The 22,260-nt window shown below is 57.0% G+C and overlaps 1 protein-coding gene across 4 annotated transcripts; it reads left to right on the top strand.

The window, feature by feature from the left end:
- The first annotated feature begins 566 nt into the window (after positions 1 to 566).
- Abca2 (ATP binding cassette subfamily A member 2) lies at positions 567 to 20,406 on the top strand. 4 transcript variants are annotated; one of them, XM_027422881.2, is made up of 49 exons: positions 567 to 746; positions 4,059 to 4,152; positions 4,445 to 4,447; positions 5,161 to 5,272; positions 5,358 to 5,521; positions 5,745 to 5,872; positions 5,990 to 6,100; positions 6,356 to 6,574; positions 6,947 to 7,314; positions 7,592 to 7,751; positions 8,430 to 8,558; positions 8,656 to 8,823; positions 8,900 to 8,996; positions 9,544 to 9,717; positions 9,789 to 9,891; positions 9,961 to 10,075; positions 10,188 to 10,378; positions 10,500 to 10,650; positions 10,726 to 10,930; positions 11,068 to 11,232; positions 11,334 to 11,514; positions 11,607 to 11,819; positions 12,185 to 12,381; positions 12,479 to 12,661; positions 12,872 to 13,056; positions 13,163 to 13,283; positions 13,562 to 13,741; positions 13,877 to 14,083; positions 14,361 to 14,463; positions 14,545 to 14,864; positions 14,939 to 15,152; positions 15,239 to 15,344; positions 15,435 to 15,546; positions 15,635 to 15,695; positions 15,779 to 15,953; positions 16,033 to 16,148; positions 16,223 to 16,370; positions 16,441 to 16,564; positions 16,704 to 16,836; positions 16,921 to 17,038; positions 17,160 to 17,338; positions 17,727 to 17,868; positions 17,995 to 18,129; positions 18,292 to 18,395; positions 18,469 to 18,561; positions 18,640 to 18,742; positions 18,828 to 18,965; positions 19,044 to 19,244; positions 19,670 to 20,406. In XM_027422881.2, the coding sequence occupies exons 1-49, from the start codon at positions 681 to 683 to the stop codon at positions 19,703 to 19,705; spliced, it is 7,251 nt and encodes a 2,416-aa protein (XP_027278682.1). In that variant the 5' UTR covers positions 567 to 680; the 3' UTR covers positions 19,706 to 20,406. The 4 variants fall into 4 exon arrangements, with proteins under 4 accessions (XP_027278682.1, XP_027278680.1, XP_027278681.1 ...); XM_027422879.2 differs by having other exon boundaries at positions 568 to 746; positions 13,562 to 13,798; XM_027422880.2 differs by lacking the exon at positions 4,445 to 4,447 and having other exon boundaries at positions 568 to 746; positions 13,562 to 13,798.
- The last annotated feature ends 1,854 nt before the right edge of the window (positions 20,407 to 22,260 follow it).

Below are 22,260 nucleotides of genomic sequence, written 5' to 3' on the forward strand. Positions count from 1 at the left end.
TCTTTAAATATCTAAGTCAAGTTATGCTTGTTGGGCTGCGTGTTGCATCCTGGAGCCTTGAGGTCACTGCTCACTCTACACAGATGGGATTCTGCTAATGGAGCAATGCCCCTCCTCTGGGAAAAGGGCCAACCTAGTGGTGGCCTGATGGGGACCAAGCCTCTTTCAGTGTTCCAAGAGGGACAGTGGAACATCTTGGGGACTCCACTGCACAAGTCTCCCAACTGGGGACACATATTTAGAGTCCCTTGGGAGAAGTATAGGGTGCCCAAGTTCTCCCCAGGCCTCGGAAAGGTGTGAACCCAAATTGATGCCTGCTGTGAGGAACCTTGGGAACACGGAATTACCTTACCGCTGGGTGGGCCGGGTGAGCAGCCAGGCCTAGTGCTATGCGCAGGTGCAGCGGGGCCTGGGCTCGGCGGGCCTGGGCGCCCCCTGGCGGGCACCCGAGCGCCGAGATTTCTTTAAGCGGGGGCGGCGGGCGCGGGCGCGGGCGCGGGTGCGAAAGCGAGTCTCTGGAGCTGCGGCCGCCGGGGCGGAGCCTGCGAGGAGCAGGTCCTGGACTGTGGAGCGCCCCGCCCCCGCGCGGGCGATGCCGAGAGGAGCGGCGGGCAGCGGGGCCCGGCGGGGCGTGCAGAGGAGCGGGCCGCGGCGCTGAGGCGGCGGAGCGCGGCCCGGCCATGGGCTTCCTGCACCAGCTGCAGCTGCTGCTCTGGAAGAACGTGACGCTGAAGCGCCGGAGCCCGGTGAGCGACCCGCGCCCGTCCCCCGGGGCCCGCAGGCCGCGCACCCGGTTTGCCGGTGCGCTCCCAGCGTGCACGTGCAGTGCCAGGCGCGCGCAGACCCCGGGGAGGGCGCCATCGGAGACCCTGTCCCCGGCCCGCTGCTTCCGCGGGCTTCCCGGCTTCGGGCAGCGGCTTCGGCTGTGCCCTCGCCCGCTGACACTCGCTACGCTTGCTCGCTCGGCTGAGTCACGGGCCGGCGCCCTTCGCAGCGCTCTCTGGCAGGCTGGGGTGGGGGCAGGTGGTCCCTAGACTTCAGCTCTGGCGAGGTCCAGGGTCCTGGGACAGAGCGGGGCTGGGGCACAACATTCAGCTTAGGGGCTCCGAGCCCTGGGCCCACCGCCTCTGGAGTCCCCAAAGAGACCTGTCTTTTCATTCCCTTCACCGCTTCTCTGCCCTTGGGCAGACACCTTAGGCTGAAGATGGTACCAAGCAGCCCTCGCCGCCGCCCTCTTCCTCCTCTGCCGCCTCCTCCTCCTCTTCCTCTTCTCCCTCCTCCCCCCTCCATCATCTCCTCCTCCCTTCTCCTTGCCTAACCCATCCTGACATGTCCACAACCCTCACTCCTGCTTGCTCATCCCTGGTTATGTCCTTGTTGTGCCAGCTCAACCTGTCAGATCCCAGCACCCGTTTGTCCTTTAGGGACAGTTTCCCCTGAGGTACCTCCTGATTTCTCCTGCCTCGGGCCTCCCTGGGGCCTGGGGCCTGGGGCCTCCTCGGCACCAGGCTTCTCAGTACTTGCCTAGGAGAGCCAGGACATAAGAGTGTTGAGGTAGGAGTCTTGGATGAGGAGCAGGATGGGGTAGGGGCATAGATGGCATTGGCCTTGTTGGTTTTTATTCCAGCCCCTGGAAGGGCAAGGGCACCCAGAGAGTCTTGGGCCAGCAAGAGTATCTGAGGGCTCTTGGGATTTTGCAGGGTGGAGACCAGAGAGTGTGGGGGCCTAAAGGGACCCCTTGGGTCGCAACAATCCCCTGTGTTCCTCCTTGAGTACTTCAGGTACATAAGAAGAAACTCTGGGCTATAGGCAGGATGGGTAGCAGTCATCACCATAGTCTGGCAGGATTCCTGTGGGCACCTGGCCCTGGCTGATGCCAGGACTGGGTACATTCCCTGTCCTGGTTGTCTGGAGCTGGCTGGTGTAGGGTCTGACAGGCCTGTTACTCCAGCTTTTGAGCCACCAGGGGAAGGGACATGGAATAAGAATGTAGGCATGCGTTAGTGCTAGCCCCAAGTTGCTTGTCAGGAAGACCCCTTCAGGGCTCAGGAGCAGAGGCTAAAACATAGTTCCTGCATCTGATGGGAGCCATATACCAGGCTGGAAGAAAAGGCCAGTGATTTGACAGTCATGTGGAGGTGCTCATTCCCTTTTCCTAGGACTGACCCCTGCCTGCTAGGCTGGGGTGATCGGCAGGACCTTCCCAGGTTCCCATTCTTCAGCATTCCCAGAGACCAGTTAGACCACAGTGGAGCCTTAGCCTATGGCTGCTGCGAGGCACCCCCAGTGGCTTTCTTCCTCCAGGGAGATAGTCTTTGCTGGGGTCAGGGATGCACCTGTGTAAAGTTTATGATCTGCAAGGGGATTCCAGGACCTCTGCCCTTCCTGCTTCCTTCTCCCAAGTTCTGTGCCTCAGTTGCCCTGTTGTTGAGTTGTACATGGGACACAAGTCTACCTCAGCTTGAATAGGAGGCTCACCAGCATCAAGTAGCTGTGGTGGAAGTCCCCAATATTACACTTGGGTGTCAGCTGCTCCTCCCACTCCCCCTGACCACAGCAAGCTGCAGGGAGGGCAGCTAAGGTCCATGGTTGGCATGGAGACACTGGGACAGTGTGGAAGCACTGGACTTTTCTTGAGGGACAGAGTCCCTAGGTCACTTGCTGTCACCCAAGTGGAACACCTAGGTATTGCTGGACCTGTGCTGCCTGCCTGTAACCAGATGCCCCTGTGGTGCCTGCCACCTGCCAGCTAGGACTCTTCCTCCCAGCAGCTCATGCGCAGACGTTGCTATAGCGATAGGGGAGCCAGCCTGGCCTCTGCTGCAGTTACTCTGGTGGAGGTGCCCTGGGCAGGGCGGAGGTGCTCAGGGTAGGGCCTGGTGTGGGTAGGGCCGTCTCTTGAACTGTATTCCCTGTCACCAGCAACTCTGTATGAGTGAAACACCTGTGTCCTGCAGCCCTGGGTGCACATATCAATATCACCTCCTTAGCTGGCCCTGGACTCCATCCTGGCTGGAGAGGAGGTGGGGGCTGGCACAGGCTGAGGCGGGTGTGGAGTGTGGACACACAACAGGGTGTTCTGGATCACAGAGAGCTATTGTCAGAGCACAGTAGGCACAGCCAGGGACAGGCTGGGCATGGCCCCACACCACTCCTGGGCGGGGAATGAGGTGGGTGCTGACTTCAGAGTCTGCTTCAGATGGTGATGAGGGTGAAGGGGACCTGATATTACAGAGCCATGGAAGAGGACTGCCTCTGGTGGTGGTGGGTGGGCCTCTTTTTCCTACGGTCTCAGAGGCAGGAGCTTCCTGCTATATTGCCTGGCCTTCCACCCTGAGCTGAGGTAGGGGCAAGAATTGAGGAAGCCCTTTGTTTTCCCAGTGACACTGGGAGGTGAGCCTGGGCCCCAAGGTTTTGGCACTGCTGGCCTACTGTAGTCTGTCCATGAGAAGTTAGAATAGGAAAAGAGGCTTTTGCCTCAGGGACTATGTTTACTGGAGGCTCAGGGCCCTGATCACAGTCTGGGTCTTACACTAGGCCTCATCTCTCTGAGTCCAACACAAAGTTAAAGGGGTACTGCAGGAGAGGAGAGGGAGAGAAGAAGGAAAGAGCATGTAGGAGCTCAAGGCAGAGACCAGACCACATTTTGCCAGGATACCCTGCCCAGGTGGCTCAACAGGTTGGCAGGAAGAAGAGAAGTTGGGTAAATGAATGGGTTAGAATTGACCACAAACTGGCTAATTGGTTTCTGTTGGCCTTGGACCTCTTCAGAGGGTCTGTGGTCCATGGTTTGTCGGGCACAATCTAGGCTGGAGGACAAGAAATTCAGTTTGGTGGGACTGCACAACATCCAATATCTTGGTATACTGGGAGGGACCAGAACCTTGGCTGGATGTGAGAAACCAGGTTGACCTTCATGGCTCCTGGGTGCACATGGCTGGGCTGGTCCTTCGGGGAGACCAGGAGAAGCCAGGCCAGCACATGTTCCTCATGTCCAGCCCTGGGCAGGCAGTGGACAGACTGCACTCACATAGCCTCATATGGTCCACCCTTTCCAGTGGGTCCTGGCTTTTGAGATCTTCATCCCACTTGTCCTCTTCTTCATCCTGTTGGGATTGCGGCAGAAGAAGCCCACCATCTCCGTGAAGGAAGGTGAGGTGCAGGCATAGCCTGGGCACATGGGTGGGCAGGGAGGGATAAGAGTCCTCTGTGTGCATGTGTCCCCGTCCCCAAGTCTCCCTGAGGCCATGACTCAAGTGCCTGCTCCCCATGTGGTTCCGGCCACATGCCTAGGCTATGGAGGTCAGGGCTGGCCACTGTGGCCATGACGACGATGGTGCCTGTTTCTGGAGGGTTCAGGCATTCACTAGTTTCCTCTGTTCTGTTTTGACCTGCCCCCCACCCTGCATGGTCTCTTGTCCTCCTCGGCCCGGCCTGCATGCAGTCTGTAAGTGAGCAGCCATCTCCGCCTTGCTGGCTCAGGTGGCAGCCATGGATGTCCTGGCAGGTCCTCCTGGTGCGGCTTACGCACCCCTACTGCTTGCATTAACAGCCTCCTTAGCAGCTGGGTCCTGTAGAAGCCCCTGCCTGTGGTCAGGAAAGGCTGGCTTATGACTCCGGGTGGTGGGCTGTGATGTGGGAGGGGGATGGGGGATAGCTAAGGGATGGGCCACCTGGGCCGTAGCTGGTACCCTGGCCAAGCCATCTTCTTGGCAGGGTATCTGTGAGGTCGCCTGGCCATGCTTTCTAGGGGTGGGGTTCCTGGGTTGAGCCTGGGCTCGCCTGAGATGAGGCTGGAATGGCCTGCAACTTTCCCTTCAAACTCCTTCGAGCTGATGCACTCACTCTGCTAACCAGTTGGCCTGAGAGGTCAGAGGTCACTGCCAAGGGGTGCCTCATGTGCTACCCTGGTCTCTGTGGGAAGGAGGATTGTTGGGGCATGTGGGCACTACACATGCTAAGGAGTGATGTGCTGGGAGTTGCAGGGGAAGGGATGGCAGGTGGCCCTCTGACCTCTGACCTACAGAGTCATTTGCCTTAGCACAGCTGGGGGTCAGGTGCTCTGTGCCCCAGTCCTAGTCTGCCGAAGCTACGTTTTCCTTCCCAACTGTCTTCAAATATCTCTCTTGGCCCCATCCCCCCCATTCTTGACCCCGCCAGCTTTCTACACCGCAGCACCCTTGACATCTGCTGGCATCTTGCCTGTCATGCAGTCGCTTTGCCCTGATGGCCAGCGTGATGAGTTTGGCTTCCTGCAATATGCCAACTCCACGTAAGTGTCCCCACCCCATGCCTTGGGAGCCAGCTACCCCTACCTCTACACCATAGCGAATGGCTGATGTCTCATGGTGTTGCAGGGTCACCCAGCTTCTAGAACGCCTCAACCGGGTAGTGGAAGAGGGCAACTTGTTTGACCCAGTGCGGCCCAGCCTGGGCTCAGAGCTTGAGGCCCTGCGTCAACATCTGGAGGCCCTCAGCTCAGGCCCTAGCACCTGGGAGAGCCACTCAGCCAGACCTGCAGGTGTGCCCTGTATAGGGATGGCTAGGGGGAGGGCCTAAGTACTGCTGTCACTGGAAGCCTGCCTGCTTCATCACTCTGGGTCACTGCCTGCCTCTGGTCCTGGGTCCTTGTGTCTACTTGAGGCAGGCCCAGTGCAGTGCTAGTAGCTCTGCTCGGAGCCTATCTGGGACACCTTAGCCCCAGCTAGAGCCGGCCCCTCAGTCCCATCCTCCTGCCTGTCCAGTTTCCTCCTTCTCTCTGGACTCGGTGGCCAGGGACCAAAGGGAGCTTTGGCGTTTCCTGATGCAGAACCTGTCACTGCCCAACAGCACAGCCCAGGCCCTCCTGGCTGCCCGTGTGGACCCTTCTGAGGTGAGGTAGAGCATGTATCAGTGGTAGCCACACTCCTCTGCTCTCCCCATTGCCCCTGGTTACAGCAGTGAGGGCGGGGCTACAAGCCCCTACTAAGCCAGACCCTTCACAACGCAGGTCTATCACTTGCTTTTTGGTCCTTTTCCTGCCCTGGATGGGAAGTTGGGTTTACTCAGGAAGCAGGAGCCATGGAGCCGCCTGGGTAGCAATCCTCTGCTCCAAATGGAGGTGAGGGGCCTGTGCCTGGGAGATGGGTGGAAGAAAGGGCCCTTAGTTACGCATACGTTCTGGGGGGTCTGTGGTGTGCATAGGGAAGTGGAGGCAGGATGGAGGCACTTGAGTGCTTCCATGGCACTCTGGAACCCTGGCACAGAGCCCACACAGTGGATGGGCAGGGTAAAATCTTGTGCTGTCTTAAGTAGGCCCTTGGTCATTTCTTGGTTGGAGTGCAGGTTTTACCAGTCCCCTGTGCCTTGCCCCCAGGAGCTGCTGCTGGCTCCTGCCCTCTTGGAGCAGCTCACATGTGCACCAGGCTCTGGGGAGCTGGGCCGGATTCTTACCATGCCTGAGGGCCATCAGGTAGACCTGCAGGGCTACCGGGATGCTCTCTGCAGTGGGCAGGTTACAGCTCGTGCCCAGCGCTTCAATGATCTGGCCACTGAGCTCCGGAACCAGCTGGACATGGCCAAGATTGCCCAGCAGGTGAGGTCCCGCCTGCTAGTTGGCCAGCAAACCTGCTGACCAACCTGGAGGAGGTGCTGGGGCTCCTTGGGGCCTGAGGGTGGGAGGCTCCCGTTCCCAGGCTATGCATGGAGTATGGCTTGTAGTTGAGCATTCGCTACCCTCTACCCAATTTCAGGCCTCAGTTCCTTCCCGTCTCTCACCCCAAGCTATAGCTCTAGCCCTGGCCAGGACTTCCTAAACTTCGGACCCTCCCTCATCTTCCCAAGCACTGTCCCCTGCTGATATCCCTCCTGTTCCATTCCTGAACTCAGTCACTTCCCTGAGTTACCTCCAGCCAAGTTCACCCTGTCTCCTAGCCTGCATTTTCCATATGCCTTGTCTTCCCCTCAGCTGGGCTTGGATGTCCCCAACGGCTCCGACCCCCAGCAGCAGGCACCATCCCCACGGAGCCTGCAGGCCCTCTTAGGGGACCTGCTGGATGCCCAGAAAGTTCTGCAGGATGTGGATGTCCTGTCAGCCCTTGCCCTGCTGCTGCCCCAAGGTGCCTGTGCTGGCCGGACTCCTGTGTCTCAAGCTAGCAGCCTGAGTGGAGTGGCCAACAGCACTGGGACAGGGCCAAGCACAGCTTCCAACACCACCGTTGAGGAGGGCACCCAGTCACCTGTAACCCCAGCCTCTCCCGACACTCTGCAAGGCCAGTGCTCAGCCTTTGTACAACTTTGGGCTGGCTTGCAGCCCATCTTGTGTGGTAATAACCGGTAGGTCAGCAACAGAGGCCTGGAGGGAGGGGAGAGCCATGGGGTAGAGGGGGAGTTGATCCCATTTCTTGGCCCTTGTGCATAGACTCCATTCTGGAGGTCCCACTTGTTGTCTGCCCCTACATTTAAGCCCACCCCATGCCTGACCTGACACCCCACTTTAGCCTGATGTTCTGTTACTCAACCCTGTCCCTGGGCCTCTGTTGAGCCATCCCAAGTGTACCATCCCACTAGTCTTGATATCTTTGCCCTGTTCCTGGTGCTTTGTCTCTGCCAGCACCATTGAGCCCGAAGCGCTTCGGAGGGGCAACATGAGCTCCCTGGGCTTCACAAGCAAAGAGCAACGGAACCTGGGCCTTCTTGTGCACCTCATGACCAGCAACCCCAAAATCCTGTATGCACCAGCGGGCTCTGAAGCCGACCGTGTTATCCTCAAGGTATGTGGGTCTGGCGCATTTGGGTCATGAGTTTTGCCTGTCTCCCTGGCAGGAGCACAAGCCTGAGTGAGGGTTTGTAGGCCCTGGACTCTGTGTGGGACCGATGAGAGCTAGAGTTGATTTCATAAAACCTGGGTAGTGGTGTGCCCAGGGCTGGCTGATCTGGCTAGCGTGTCCCAGCAACCCCCCCACCCCACCCCACCCCCCGCACCATGCTGATTGGGCCAGGGTGGTATGTTCAGAGACACCCCACACACTCACACACTTGTAGCATCAAATGAGCAGGGTGCAAGGAACACTGATGCCTGGGAAGAGAGTTTGTTGGAACAGTGTGAGTCGAAAGAGGAAATGGTAAGGACTTGACCTTGGAGGGTTTTTTTTTGGGGGGGGGGATGAGGGTCAGACTTAAGTGCTCCAGGGCCATGTGGAAGGATATGAGGAAGGAGCTGGGAACACATGCATGGCTGCTGAGGTGGGATTTAAGGAGGCCTTGTTGCTGTGGGTCATGGCAAAATGAATTTCATGTGGGTACTGTAGAAGGGCAAACCTCCAGGTAGAAGTTTGGCCTGAGTAGGGCTACTACTTGGACTGGTCCCTTGGGCATGTGAGAGAGTAGAGGACTTTCAGACTGGCTGGAACCTTCTGTTGCACCATGCCTCAAGCTTTTGTTCTCTGCAGGCCAATGAGACCTTTGCCTTTGTGGGCAATGTGACACACTACGCCCAGGTCTGGCTTAACATCTCCACGGAGATCCGGAGCTTCCTGGAGCAAGGCAGGCTGCAGCAGCATCTACACTGGCTGCAGCAGGTGCTGTGGGTACCAGGTGGGTGGGCGCCTGTGGTGGGCTTCTCTGCTCAGAGCTGAAAGGTACAAGTCATATCCTGATCTCAACTCTCTGCTCCAGTATGTGGCTGATCTGCGCCTGCACCCTGAAGCTATGAACTTGTCACTGGAGGAACTGCCACCTGCCCTGCGCCAGGACAACTTTTCACTGCCCAATGGCACAGCCCTCCTGCAGCAGTTAGACACAATTGACAACGCAGCCTGTGGCTGGATCCAGTTCATGTCCAAGGTAGGGTGGGTGAGCACTATGACCCTTGTTCCCCCGTGCGTTTTCAGGGCCAGCTCCAATGTGGCCCCTTTTCCAGGTGAGCGTAGACATCTTCAAGGGTTTTCCTGATGAGGAGAGCATTGTCAATTACACGCTCAACCAGGCCTACCAGGATAACGTCACAGTGTTTGCCAGTGAGTTCCTCCCCCTCACTCAAAGGTCCTATGTCTCCTACAGACCTACTTTCTCACCAACTCAGGCCCACCCTATCCCCACCATGCCTCCTGTTAGCTCAGACCTCTTCACCGTTCCATGTCTTCCCACATCTCTCCCTTCCTCCCTAGCCCGCTCACTTTGGTCCCATACTCCACATGCTGGCTCTGCCTCATCCCCGTTACTCTTTTTTTTTTTAAAGATTTTATTTATTTATTATGTACACAACAGTCTGCTTCCATGTATATCTGCACACCAGTAGAGGGCACCAGATCTCATTACAGGTGGTTGTGAGCCATCACGTGGTTGCTGGGAATTGAACTCAGGACCTCTGGAAGAGCAGCTGACACTCTTAACCTCTGAGCCATCTCTCCAGCCTCCCCGCCCCCCCCTACTCTTAAACCCTACTCCACCTCTTTCTAAGACGCCTCACCTGTCCCATTGTCACTCCTGGAGTGCTCACTTCACAGTATATCCCACCCCTTCCACGCCCTCTGGCCACACACTCTACCAGCCTCCTGTTCCCAGGCGTGATCTTCCAGACCCGGAAGGATGGCTCCCTCCCTCCCCATGTACATTACAAGATCCGCCAGAACTCAAGCTTCACCGAGAAAACCAATGAGATCCGACGTGCTTATTGGCGTCCAGGGCCCAACACTGGTGGCCGCTTCTACTTCCTCTATGGCTTCGTCTGGATCCAGGGTGAGGGGCCGAGCCCAGGTGAGGGGACGTCAGGGGGCCTGGCCTTGCCCTGATACAACTTGTACCCACAGACATGATGGAGCGTGCCATCATCAACACATTTGTGGGGCACGATGTGGTGGAGCCTGGCAACTACGTGCAGATGTTCCCGTACCCCTGCTACACCCGTGACGAGTGAGTAGCGGCCTACAGAGGTGGGAGGGCCTCAGGCCCAAGCCCCCGCTAACGCCTGCTTCCCCTCAGCTTCCTGTTTGTCATTGAGCACATGATGCCACTGTGCATGGTGATCTCTTGGGTCTACTCTGTGGCCATGACCATCCAGCATATTGTGGCAGAGAAAGAACACCGGCTCAAGGAGGTGGGTCTGTGGCTGCAGGTACCCCCTTCCAGCAGGCTGTGGGGAGGGCGGTGCGGTCCCTTCTTCTCTGGTCCCTGCCCCGAGGTACCTCGTCTGCTGCCCCCCACCACAGGTGATGAAGACGATGGGCCTGAACAACGCTGTGCACTGGGTGGCCTGGTTCATCACAGGCTTTGTGCAGCTCTCCATCTCAGTGACAGCTTTGACTGCCATCCTCAAGTACGGCCAGGTGCTCATGCACAGCCACGTACTCATTATCTGGCTCTTCCTTGCTGTCTATGCTGTGGCCACTATCATGTTCTGGTGAGTCCTGCAGGGAGCTGGGATACCCCCCGGACAGGGGCATCCCTAGGGGCATCCCAGGTGGGCTGCAGGCCAAGAGCCAAGGGTCTCAGAGCTGACAACTGTTGGGCTCCCGCTCCAGCTTCCTGGTGTCGGTGCTGTACTCGAAGGCTAAGTTGGCCTCAGCCTGCGGTGGCATCATCTACTTCTTGAGCTATGTTCCCTACATGTACGTAGCGATCCGTGAGGAAGTGGCCCATGACAAGATCACTGCCTTCGAGAAATGCATTGCGGTGAGGATGGTGGCCTGGCAGGGTCGGGTGGGTTGTCCATCCCCTGCCTGCCTACTGACACCCCTCTCTCTTCAGTCTCTCATGTCCACAACAGCCTTTGGCCTGGGCTCCAAGTACTTTGCACTGTATGAGGTGGCAGGTGTGGGTATCCAGTGGCACACATTCAGCCAGTCCCCAGTGGAAGGGGACGACTTCAACCTGCTCCTTGCTGTCACCATGCTTATGGTGGATACAGTGGTCTACGGAGTGCTCACTTGGTACATTGAGGCTGTGCACCCAGGTACAAGCCCATCAGCGGAGGGACCAGGGGTGGGACAAGGTCACTGGGCTGCTGCCTTCCTCTTGTTGGCATTTGGCCCTTGTGGTGGATAGTCACCTCCAGGCCCTCGGTCAGCCTCTCCCCTCCTGGACCCCCAGGCATGTATGGGCTGCCCCGGCCCTGGTACTTCCCACTGCAGAAGTCCTATTGGCTGGGCAGTGGGCGGACAGAGGCCTGGGAGTGGAGCTGGCCATGGGCACACACACCACGCCTCAGCGTTATGGAAGAAGACCAAGCCTGTGCCATGGAGAGCCGACACTTCGGTGAGGCCAGGGTCAGAATGTTGAATGGGGTGGGTGCTGGGCTTGGGGGCCTGGGGTGGCCTTAGTGCTGCCCCCATCCTGCTGACCCAGCCCTGGTACAGAGGAGACACGCGGGATGGAGGAGGAGCCCACCCACCTGCCCTTGGTCGTCTGTGTGGACAAGCTCACCAAGGTCTATAAGAACGACAAGAAGCTGGCCTTAAACAAACTGAGCCTCAATCTCTATGAGAACCAGGTGGTCTCTTTCCTAGGCCATAACGGGGCTGGCAAGACCACTACCATGTGAGTGTCTAGGGATGGGAGAGCTTAACTAACAGGAGGTTAGGGTTCCCTCGGGGTGTGGTGAGTTGTGACCCCACTTGCCCCCACTCCAGGTCTATCCTGACTGGACTGTTCCCACCCACGTCGGGGTCAGCCACCATCTACGGGCACGACATCCGCACAGAGATGGATGAGATCCGCAAGAACCTGGGCATGTGCCCACAGCACAACGTGCTCTTTGACCGGCTCACTGTGGAGGAACACCTCTGGTTCTACTCACGGCTCAAGAGCATGGCACAAGAGGAGATCCGCAAGGAGATGGACAAGTGGGTGCAGTGAGGGGGCAGGCAGGGTGTGAATGGGTTGCGGGATGTGAGCAGAGGCAGGTGCTGTGGACACTCAGATGTGGAAGTCGGGGAGGGGTGGGGATGAGGTGAGGTGAGAGCTGTCTGTGTTCTACCTACCATCCTTTGGTCCATCACCCTCCCATCCATGGCCCTCCTCTCTGCTGGTCACTTTGCTCTTGTCCCTCATTCTCCTGTCATCCCCTCCCATGAATCCATCACCTTCCTCCCATCTGTCACCTCTCCTTTCACTCTTGTTTATTGTTCTCCTATCTGTCACCCTGCCATCTGTCCATCTCCTCCCCACTCATCACCTCCTATGCATTGCCCTCCTGTTGGGTGCACAGGATGATTGAAGATCTGGAGCTCTCCAATAAGCGGCACTCGCTGGTGCAGACGCTGTCCGGAGGCATGAAGCGCAAGCTCTCAGTGGCCATTGCCTTTGTGGGTGGCTCTAGAGCCATTATCTTGGATGAGCCCACTGCTGGCGTAGACCCCTATGCTCGCCGTGCCATCTGGGACCTCATTCTGAAGTACAAGCCGGGTGAGTAGGATGCCAGGCTTGCCGTAGTCTGTGTGTGTGTGGGTATCTTTGCCTGCCCCTGTATGTTCCCCTTACCTTGGATCTGGACCTACCCCAGGCCGCACTATCCTCCTGTCCACCCACCACATGGATGAGGCCGACCTGCTGGGGGATCGCATTGCCATCATCTCCCATGGGAAGCTCAAGTGCTGCGGCTCTCCCCTCTTCCTCAAGGGCGCCTATGGTGATGGATACCGCCTCACGCTGGTGAAGCGTCCTGCAGAGCCTGGCACCTCCCAAGGTCTGTACTGAGACTGCTTTAACTAGTCCCCCCTGCCCCACGACTCCCTGCCTAGGAGAAGAGCATCCTTATCCTCACCCCATCAGGACCAGATACCTGGTGGACTTGGATACCTCAGAGCCCCATCTTGAAGACTTGCTTGCTAGGTTCCCGCTTCTTCCTCAGCCTTCTCCCCCAGTGAATCCCCTTCTACTCCTCCTTCCTTCCCAGAGCCAGGGCTTGTATCCAGCCCCCCAGGTCGTGCTCAGCTGAGCAGTTGCTCGGAGCCCCAGGTGTCCCAGTTCATCCGCAAGCATGTGGCCTCTTCCCTGCTGGTCTCGGACACAAGCACCGAGCTCTCCTACATCCTGCCCAGTGAGGCTGTCAAGAAGGGGGCCTTCGAGCGCCTCTTCCAGGTTTGAGGGCTGAGCATGGTGGTTGGGGGCGTGATGCACCCATAGAAAAGATGAGTACACCCCTGCCTAGGTTCTCTGGCACTGGCCTCACACAGCCTCTTTGCAGCAATTAGAGCACAGCCTGGATGCGTTGCATCTGAGCAGCTTTGGGCTGATGGACACAACCCTGGAGGAGGTGTTCCTCAAGGTGTCTGAGGAGGACCAGTCACTGGAGAACAGTGAGGCTGGTAAGAGTACCCAAGGCTGATGATCAGCCTAACCAGCCCACAGAGGGCCCCTGGGGACATTGCTCCTCCTTGGTCTCTGGAAGTGGGATTCCCCAGGATTAGTTTAGGCTCATGACGGGTGGTATGGTAGCCACAGGTCCTGAATAGGTATATTAACTGGAAGCTGGGATTAAGTCAGGGCTTGGGGTAATGGATGGGCAACAGGGACTGAGGTACTAAGTTGTCTGGGGTGTTGTGGCTCCAAGCCCTTCCTCCCTCCCTGCTTATGTTCTTTGCAGATGTGAAGGAATCCCGAAAGGATGTGCTGCCTGGGGCAGAGGGCCTGACATCTGTGGAGGGTCAAGCTGGCAACCTGGCTCGGTGTGCAGAGCTGGCCCAGTCGCAGGCATCACTGCTGTCTGCATCCTCTGTGGGTTCTACCCGTGGTGATGAGGGCGCTGGCTACGCTGATGTCTACGGTGACTACCGTCCCCTCTTTGACAACTTGCAGGACCCAGACAATGTCAGCTTACAAGGTGGAAGCTGCTGGGGAGGTCGGGGAGGGTCCGGAAGGGTGGCATGGTACTGCTGCTCACCCCTGTGTCTCTGGACAGAGGCAGAAATGGAGGTCTTGACGCGGGTAGGCCAGGGGAGCCGCAAGCTGGAGGGCTGGTGGCTGAAGATACGGCAGTTCCATGGGCTCCTGGTGAAGCGCTTCCACTGTGCTCGGCGAAACTCCAAAGCACTCTGCTCTCAGATCCTGCTGCCTGCCTTCTTTGTCTGTGTGGCCATGACCGTGGCATTGTCTGTTCCTGAGATCGGTATGGCTATCTGTCCTCATGTGGTGTGGGGCAAGGCTACCTTCTGGCCCTTGGGTTCTTGGCTTCACTTTCTTCCCAGCCTCCTGGAGATGCCTTCTCCATCCCTCCCCCTAATACTCTGAAACTTATTCAGGGGCTCATGAAAGGGTTCTGCCTCCTGGGGAGTCATGCCCCCCCCAAAGCTTGCCCTCTCTATGTTGGGAAGAGGGAATGAAGATCTGGGGCCTGGCATCGGTTAATTGGACCTTGCTCAGCCTGTCTCATGCTCACCCACCAGGTGACCTGCCTCCACTGGTCCTGTCACCTTCTCAGTACCACAACTATACCCAGCCCCGTGGCAACTTCATCCCCTATGCTAATGAGGAACGCCGGGAATACCGGTGAGGCTGTGGGCTGGGGCTGTAGCACAAGGAGGACAAGAGTTGAGACATATAGCCCCTAACTCACTGCCATTCCTTTAGATTGCGGCTGTCACCTGATGCCAGCCCCCAGCAGTTGGTGAGCACATTCCGGCTGCCCTCTGGTGTGGGCGCCACTTGTGTGCTCAAGTCTCCTGCCAATGGCTCTCTGGGGCCCATGCTAAATCTAAGCAGTGGAGAGTCCCGCCTGCTGGCTGCGCGGTTCTTCGACAGTATGTGCCTGGAGTCCTTCACACAGGGACTGCCACTGTCCAACTTCGTGCCCCCACCACCCTCACCGGCCCCTTCTGACCCACCCGTGTCCCCAGATGAGGACTCACTGCAAGCCTGGAACACCTCCCTGCCACCTACCACTGAACCAGGTACTGTCTCATGGAAGGCTGCTGGGGGTATGGCCACGAGTAACCCATCTGACTTTGCTGCACTGTGCCCACAGAGACATGGACGTCGGCACCTTCTCTGCCACACCTAGTACGTGAGCCTGTCCGCTGTACCTGCTCTGCACAGGGCACAGGCTTCTCTTGCCCCAGCAGTGTAGGTGGGCATCCACCCCAGATGAGAGTAGTCACAGGTGACATCCTGACCGACATCACTGGCCACAATGTCTCTGAGTATCTGCTCTTCACATCTGACCGTTTCCGGCTACACCGGTGAGTTGGCCTGGAGTGGCTGTGAACAAGGGGTGGCTGGCTGATGGCTGCCTAGCCTCATTGTCCCTCCAATCTGTCTTGTACAGATATGGAGCCATCACCTTTGGTAATGTCCAGAAGTCCATCCCAGCCTCCTTTGGTGCCCGGGTCCCACCGATGGTGCGGAAGATCGCAGTGCGAAGGGTGGCGCAGGTAAAGGGCTGTCCTGGGTCCCTTGTCACCGGGCCCTATGCATAGTGACTCGGTCTTGTGAGCCTCTCTGAGTCCCTTGTCCTTCTCTAGGTGCTCTACAATAACAAGGGCTACCATAGCATGCCCACCTACCTCAACAGCCTCAACAATGCCATCCTGCGTGCAAACTTGCCCAAGAGCAAGGGAAATCCAGCAGCCTATGGTGAGGAAAGTCAGGGTTGAGGGATGGGGAAGGGGGTGCAGCTGAGCCAGATGGTGCATGGGCCCAATGTTGCCTTTTCTGTGTGCAGGCATCACTGTCACCAACCACCCCATGAACAAGACCAGTGCTAGCCTCTCCCTGGATTACCTGTAAGTGAGGCAGACTGAGCTGGGGGAGGGAACCCATTGTGGTTCCTGACCAGCCTCTAGAATTGAGTGCTGTCCTCTTCTAGACTGCAGGGCACAGACGTGGTCATCGCCATCTTTATCATTGTGGCCATGTCCTTCGTGCCAGCCAGTTTCGTGGTCTTCCTTGTGGCAGAGAAATCCACCAAGGCCAAGCACCTGCAGTTCGTCAGCGGGTGCAACCCTGTCATCTACTGGCTAGCCAACTACGTGTGGGACATGGTGTGCCCCCGCATGGTCCCTTCCCGTCCCTGTCTCCTGCCCCCATACCCAGCTCTTACCATCTACCTCTGCCTTGCAGCTCAATTACCTGGTCCCAGCTACCTGCTGTGTCATCATCCTGTTTGTGTTTGACCTGCCAGCCTACACCTCACCCACCAACTTCCCAGCGGTGCTCTCCTTGTTCCTGCTCTATGGGTAAGCTGGGGGAGGGTGTGGAGCGGGTAGGGGTGTGGCCAGGGGTACCTGTGACCACTGCTATTTGCCCACAGGTGGTCTATCACACCCATCATGTACCCAGCCTCCTTCTGGTTTGAGGTCCCTAGCTCAGCCTATGTGTTCCTCATTGTCATCAATCTTTTCATCGGCATCACAGCCACTGTGGCCACCTTTCTTCTGCAGCTTTTTGAGCATGACAAGGTAAGTGTGGGGTGACTGAGTGGCAGGGCGTGGCCTGGGGCAGCAATGCTGAGCTGTGCCTGGCCCCCAGGATCTGAAGGTTGTCAACAGTTACCTGAAAAGCTGCTTCCTCATCTTCCCCAACTACAACCTGGGCCATGGTCTCATGGAGATGGCCTACAATGAGTACGTCAACGAGTACTATGCCAAGATTGGTGAGTCTGCACTGGGTGAGCAGTGAAGGCCTTCAGGGGGCCACGGGGTGACTTGCCTAGACTTAGACTCGGTGAGTTCCAATGCTGGGGTGACTGGGACTTCTTGAGGTTCTCAGGCCCTGAACCAGCTGTTCCACAGGCCAGTTTGACAAGATGAAGTCCCCATTTGAGTGGGACATTGTCACACGTGGACTGGTGGCCATGACAGTTGAGGGCTTCGTGGGATTCTTCCTCACCATCATGTGCCAATATAACTTCCTTCGGCAGCCACAGTGAGTGGAGAGTTTTGGGCGATGGCAGGGACCCTTGGCAGGGGTGGGTGGCTTGGCCAGGCCCTGCCAACTTTACTGTCCTAGACGCCTGCCTGTGTCTACGAAACCTGTGGAGGATGACGTGGATGTGGCCAGTGAGAGGCAGAGAGTGCTCCGTGGGGATGCTGACAATGACATGGTCAAGATTGAGAACCTGACCAAGGTAGGCTCTGGGCTATGGGAAGTTGCTGGAGAATGCGGCGGGCAGTGGGTTCCAGCAGTGAGGTGAGGCCAGCCCAAGCAGGAGCCCCATCCTTTGCTGAGTGGAAAAGCTCTTTGGCCAGGTATACAAGTCTCGGAAGATTGGCCGTATCCTAGCGGTGGATCGCCTTTGCCTGGGTGTGCGCCCTGGAGAGTGCTTTGGGCTCCTTGGTGTCAATGGTGCAGGAAAGACCAGTACCTTCAAGATGTTGACCGGTGATGAGAGCACGACAGGGGGCGAGGCCTTTGTCAATGGACACAGGTGGGGGTTACTGGGCCCGTAGGACATACTTGTAGGGAGGCATGGATGTGTGTGTGTGTGTGTGTGTGTGTGTGTGTGTGTGTGTGTGTCGATGTAGGAGTGTGATGACCATGTCCCCAGGGTACAGGAGGGCAGGTGTGGGTGAGCGTGTGTGTGTGTGTGTGTGTGTGTGTGTGTGTGTGTGTGTGTGTCGATGTAGGAGTGTGATGACCATGTCCCCAGGGTACAGGAGGGCAGGTGTGGGTGAGCGTGTGTGTGTGTGTGTGTGTGTGTGTGTGTGTGTGTGTGTGTGTCGATGTAGGAGTGTGATGACCATGTCCCCAGGGTACAGGAGGGCAGGTGTGGGTGAGCATATCCTTCCTGGGTATTGATCATCCTCTGTCCCCAGTGTGCTCAAGGACCTGCTTCAGGTACAGCAGAGTCTTGGCTACTGCCCGCAGTTTGATGCCCTGTTTGATGAGCTCACAGCTCGTGAACACCTACAGCTGTACACACGGCTGCGTGGCATCCCCTGGAAGGATGAAGCAAAGGTGAGAATGAGAGAGCAGTAGCTGGTGGGTGCGCTGGTGTGTACATGGTGAGTATGTGTAGGCGGTGGGCCTGGGCTGGTGGGCGTCTAGTAAGGCTAAGCCCATACCTCACCTTGACCCCGCTAGGTGGTGAAGTGGGCTCTGGAGAAGCTGGAACTGACTAAGTATGCAGACAAGCCCGCTGGAACCTACAGTGGTGGCAACAAACGGAAGCTGTCCACAGCCATTGCACTCATTGGGTATCCTGCCTTCATCTTTCTGGTAAGTCTTGGGGGTTTGGGAGACAGCTACCCAGTTTGGTCTTTCTGTGAGTTTGAGGGTAAGGTGCCCCACCTTCTTCTGCTTCCTGGTGAGCCAGGGAGTAGACTGGTGGAACCAGTTTGGGTGGGCCATGTCTCTGGATGAACTGACCCCCTGCCCTAGGATGAGCCCACCACTGGCATGGACCCTAAGGCCAGGCGCTTCCTGTGGAACCTCATTCTGGACCTCATCAAGACGGGACGATCAGTCGTGCTGACGTCACACAGGTGTGCCTCTCCCCGACCCCTCCACGGGCCTCTGGCAGTCCCTCTGGTGCCAGCCTGTGCTGTCTGCCCACAGCATGGAGGAGTGTGAGGCTCTGTGCACGCGGCTGGCCATCATGGTGAATGGACGACTGCGCTGTCTGGGCAGCATCCAGCACCTCAAGAATAGGTGAGTGAAGCAGGGCTGCGGAAGACAGGCAGAGCTGTCAGGCACACAGGGCTCCCAGCCACCCCTGTGTCCCACCAGGTTTGGGGATGGCTACATGATCACTGTAAGGACCAAAAGCAGCCAGAATGTGAAGGATGTGGTGCGGTTCTTCAACCGGAACTTCCCAGAGGCCATGCTCAAGGTGGGTGTGGTCCGATGGAGTAAGGGTGAGGGTGTGCCCAGTTCTGGCAGCCGCTGACCTCCACGGTCCCCTGATCTCCTCCCAGGAACGGCATCACACGAAGGTGCAGTACCAGCTCAAGTCAGAGCACATCTCTCTGGCTCAGGTGTTTAGCAAGATGGAGCAGGTAGTGGGTGTGCTGGGCATCGAGGACTACTCAGTCAGCCAGACCACCCTGGACAACGTGAGTGTGGCACATGGGATGGGGGTGTGTCTTCCTGGGTTTGCCTGTACCACATAGTCCGTTGCCCTCTGTCCGCAGGTATTTGTGAACTTTGCCAAGAAGCAGAGTGACAATGTGGAGCAGCAAGAGGCTGAACCCTCAACCTTGCCATCCCCACTTGGACTCCTCAGCCTATTGAGGCCCCGCTCTGCACCCACAGAGCTCCAGGCACTGGTGGCTGATGAGCCTGAGGACCTGGACACAGAAGATGAGGGCCTCATCAGCTTTGAGGAAGAACGGGTGAGTTGGTCAGCCAGCCATGCTCCTGCCCAGAGACTTGGGCTGCAGGACCCAAGTGAGGGAACTAGCTGTGGATACACCTGCTTTCTAGAATCGTGGGACAGAGAGGGACTCGTGCATGCTAAGGACACGAGTGGATGTGGGGGGAACTGGGGTGGGCAGAAACCAAATGCTGAGTCCAGAACACATTGGCAGCTTTGAAGACCCCAGATCAGAGGTGGGGATTACAAGAACAGAGTCTAGAGAGTGATACAGACTGTGGCTGCCACACTGGGCCAGAGGCCAGACGCCGAAGAGTGCTTAGTGGGGAGATACAAGTACTCACTCCCTAGCCAGCCAGGGCTAAGGTCCAGTGTGACCTTCCTCAGCTCCCACTGGGGTGCTGAAGATGCCTTCCCAAGCCCAGTGTGTCTGCTCTTCACCAGGCCCAGCTTTCCTTCAACACGGACACACTCTGCTGACCATCAAGAACCACGTCAGGGATGCAACTGTGGGGGGCAGAAGTTAGGCGGTGGCCGTAGCCCCAGTCACACATGCCGGGCCCTGGAAAGGCAGGTTCAGGACCAAAGGGCTCCCGCCCTCCTCCCAACTACCACCATCCTCGCCTCATCCTGCGGTCACTCTGACCGCCCTCCCCCAATTGTGCCAAAGGCTGGCCTGGCCCTGGGCTGCACATACCCTCACCCTGCTTTGCCTTAAAGCCTTGGGTCTTGGCCCAGCCCCTTACCCTACCCGGCACCATCCACCTTCCCAGGGTGACATGGGCTGCCCCAAGCATCCTGTGACCCTTCTCTGCAGCGGCCCCAAGTCTACCCAGGCCAGTGTCTTGCACAGGTGTCTTTTTGTGGACATCCCTGACTGCAGGAAGGAGCTGGGCAGCTGGCCTATTTACTTTGCTTTACGAGCCTCCCTCACTCTGCTGTTGTGAAGAAGTTAGGCTACCCATGGGAAGTCATGGAAGTGGTTGCCTCAGCCCTGGTGGAATAGCAGGAATGGAGAAGCTGGGTTTGCTGGCCAGGTGAGGGGCCACTGCTCCCTCCCTGTCCCCTCAAGCTGCCTTTGCTCTCCCATCCAGCTTGGCCCTTCCCGTCACCCACCTGGGAGCGGGACCTTGTATATAGCGCACAGATGTTTGTTTTCAATAAATAAGCAAAAAAGCCTGTGGGAGCCTGTGCATGTGACAGAGGGAGTTGGGGTAAAGGCATGAAGAGAGGGGCTGCTCCAAATGGGGAGATTTGTCATCGTTCCCCTCCCTGCCCACACAGCCTAGATCCTGGCTCTGTGGGCAGATCCTAAGTGGGCTTGTGGAAGGGGTTGTGCCATCTCTTCACCCAGCACTGACGTTGTCCCTTACCATCTTAGCCTCCCCCACTGTGAGCCTGTTTCTTCTGGGCTGTCTCTACTTCCTAAAAAGTAGAGGAGGTTTCAGAGAGATGACCTCCAGGAGTCTGGGTGCATAAGAATTTCCCAAAGGTGGTAATCCAGTGCTAGTGGGTGTCTGGTAAGATGAAATCCGTACCTCCCATCGGCCCTGCCAGGTGGTGAAGTGGCTCAATGTACAGAAAGGCCCTAAGGTACAGAGCTTAGGAAAACAAGATCCAGGGGGGGGGAGCAGGGCCCAGGAGAGATGGGGCCTGGGAACTCTGTGTACCCTAGGCAGGAGTCAGGCAACAGGATGAAGGTTTCTCAGACTCACACTTCTGTCTTGTTCAGGTTCCCATCTCAGACTTTTCAAATGCCCAGGAATTAGGGCAGAGAACCCTTAGGAGGATAGAGGGCTGGCTGGCACCGTGAGGGAGTGGGGAAAAGAGCGAAGGAGGGAGGGTGGGAGAAGCCAGGGGCCATGGTCTGTGTCCCATGGGCTACAAAACTGCATGGCCCACTGCAGTTCCGAGAGGCTGGCCAAAGCTGGTATGGAGGCCAGTGGGTGGAGGTTTCCCTGGCCTGAGAGGCAAAGCAGGAGAAGAGGGTGAGCATGTTAAGAACCAGGAATGGGGGCTCTGGGTAAGAACACTTGATAGTCTTCTAGAGGATCAGAATTCAGTTTCCAGCACCCATGTTGGGTTGTTCATAACTGTCTGTAATTACAGTACTAGGGATCTGACACCTGGCTTCCACAGATACCCACACACATGTGGTATACACACACAGATATATATATATGTACATACAAATAAAAAACTAATTCTAAGAGTTTGGAGAGATGGCTCAGCAGTTAGCACTTCCTGATCTTCCACAGGACCCGAGTTTAGTTCCCAGCACTCATGTCAGGTAGGCTACAACCTCCTATAACTCCAGCTCTCCAGCTCTAGAGGATCCTAAGTTCTCTTCTGGCCCCCTTAGGTGCACACACACACACACACACACACACACACACACACACACACACACACACACACACACACCAATTTCAAACTCTGCAGTGGTGGCACACACCTTTAATTCCAGCACTTAGGAGTCAGGGGCAGGCAGGTTTCTTGAGTTTTAGCCCAGCCTGGTCTACAGAGTGAACTTCAGGACAGCCAGGAGTACACAGAAAAACCCTGTCTTAAAACACCAAAATAGGCCAGGCGTTGGTGGCGCACACTTTTAATCCCAGCACTCGGGAGGCAGAGACAGGTGGATCTCTGTGAGTTCGAGACCAGCCTGGTCTACAAGAGCTAGTTCCAAAGCCACAGAGAAACCTTGTCTCAAAAAACCAAAAAAAAAAAAAATAATAATAATAATTTAAAATTTTTTAAGAAACCTAAAATGCTAGGCTCTTGGTATGGGTCTGTAATTCCAACTATTGGGATAATGAAGCAAGAACTGCAAGTTCAGGCCCATCTCGTCCATGAAATGAGTCAAGGCTATCCTGGACAACTTAAAAAGACCTGTTTCAAAATGTAAGCTGCAAGCAGTGGAGCATACATTTACTCCCAGCAGTTGCAGAGGCAGGTGGATCTCTGTGAGTTCGAGGCTAAGCAGAGCTACATAGTGAGACTATCTCAAAATAAACAAAATGAACAAGGGGTTT

Source organism: Cricetulus griseus, chromosome 6 (genome assembly GCF_003668045.3).
Source record: "Cricetulus griseus strain 17A/GY chromosome 6, alternate assembly CriGri-PICRH-1.0, whole genome shotgun sequence".
Taxonomy (NCBI): domain Eukaryota; kingdom Metazoa; phylum Chordata; class Mammalia; order Rodentia; family Cricetidae; genus Cricetulus; species Cricetulus griseus.

Excerpts from the sequence above, each read along its gene's own strand:
- Abca2 (XM_027422879.2), top strand. The coding sequence starts at position 681 with ATGGGCTTCCTGCACCAGCTGCAGCTGCTGCTCTGGAAGAACGTGACG. Across the intron at positions 12,662-12,871 it reads AGAGCCTGGCACCTCCCAAG|AGCCAGGGCTTGTATCCAGC; the intron begins GTCTGTACTGAG and ends CTTCCTTCCCAG. Across the intron at positions 16,371-16,440 it reads AGCTTTTTGAGCATGACAAG|GATCTGAAGGTTGTCAACAG; the intron begins GTAAGTGTGGGG and ends CCTGGCCCCCAG.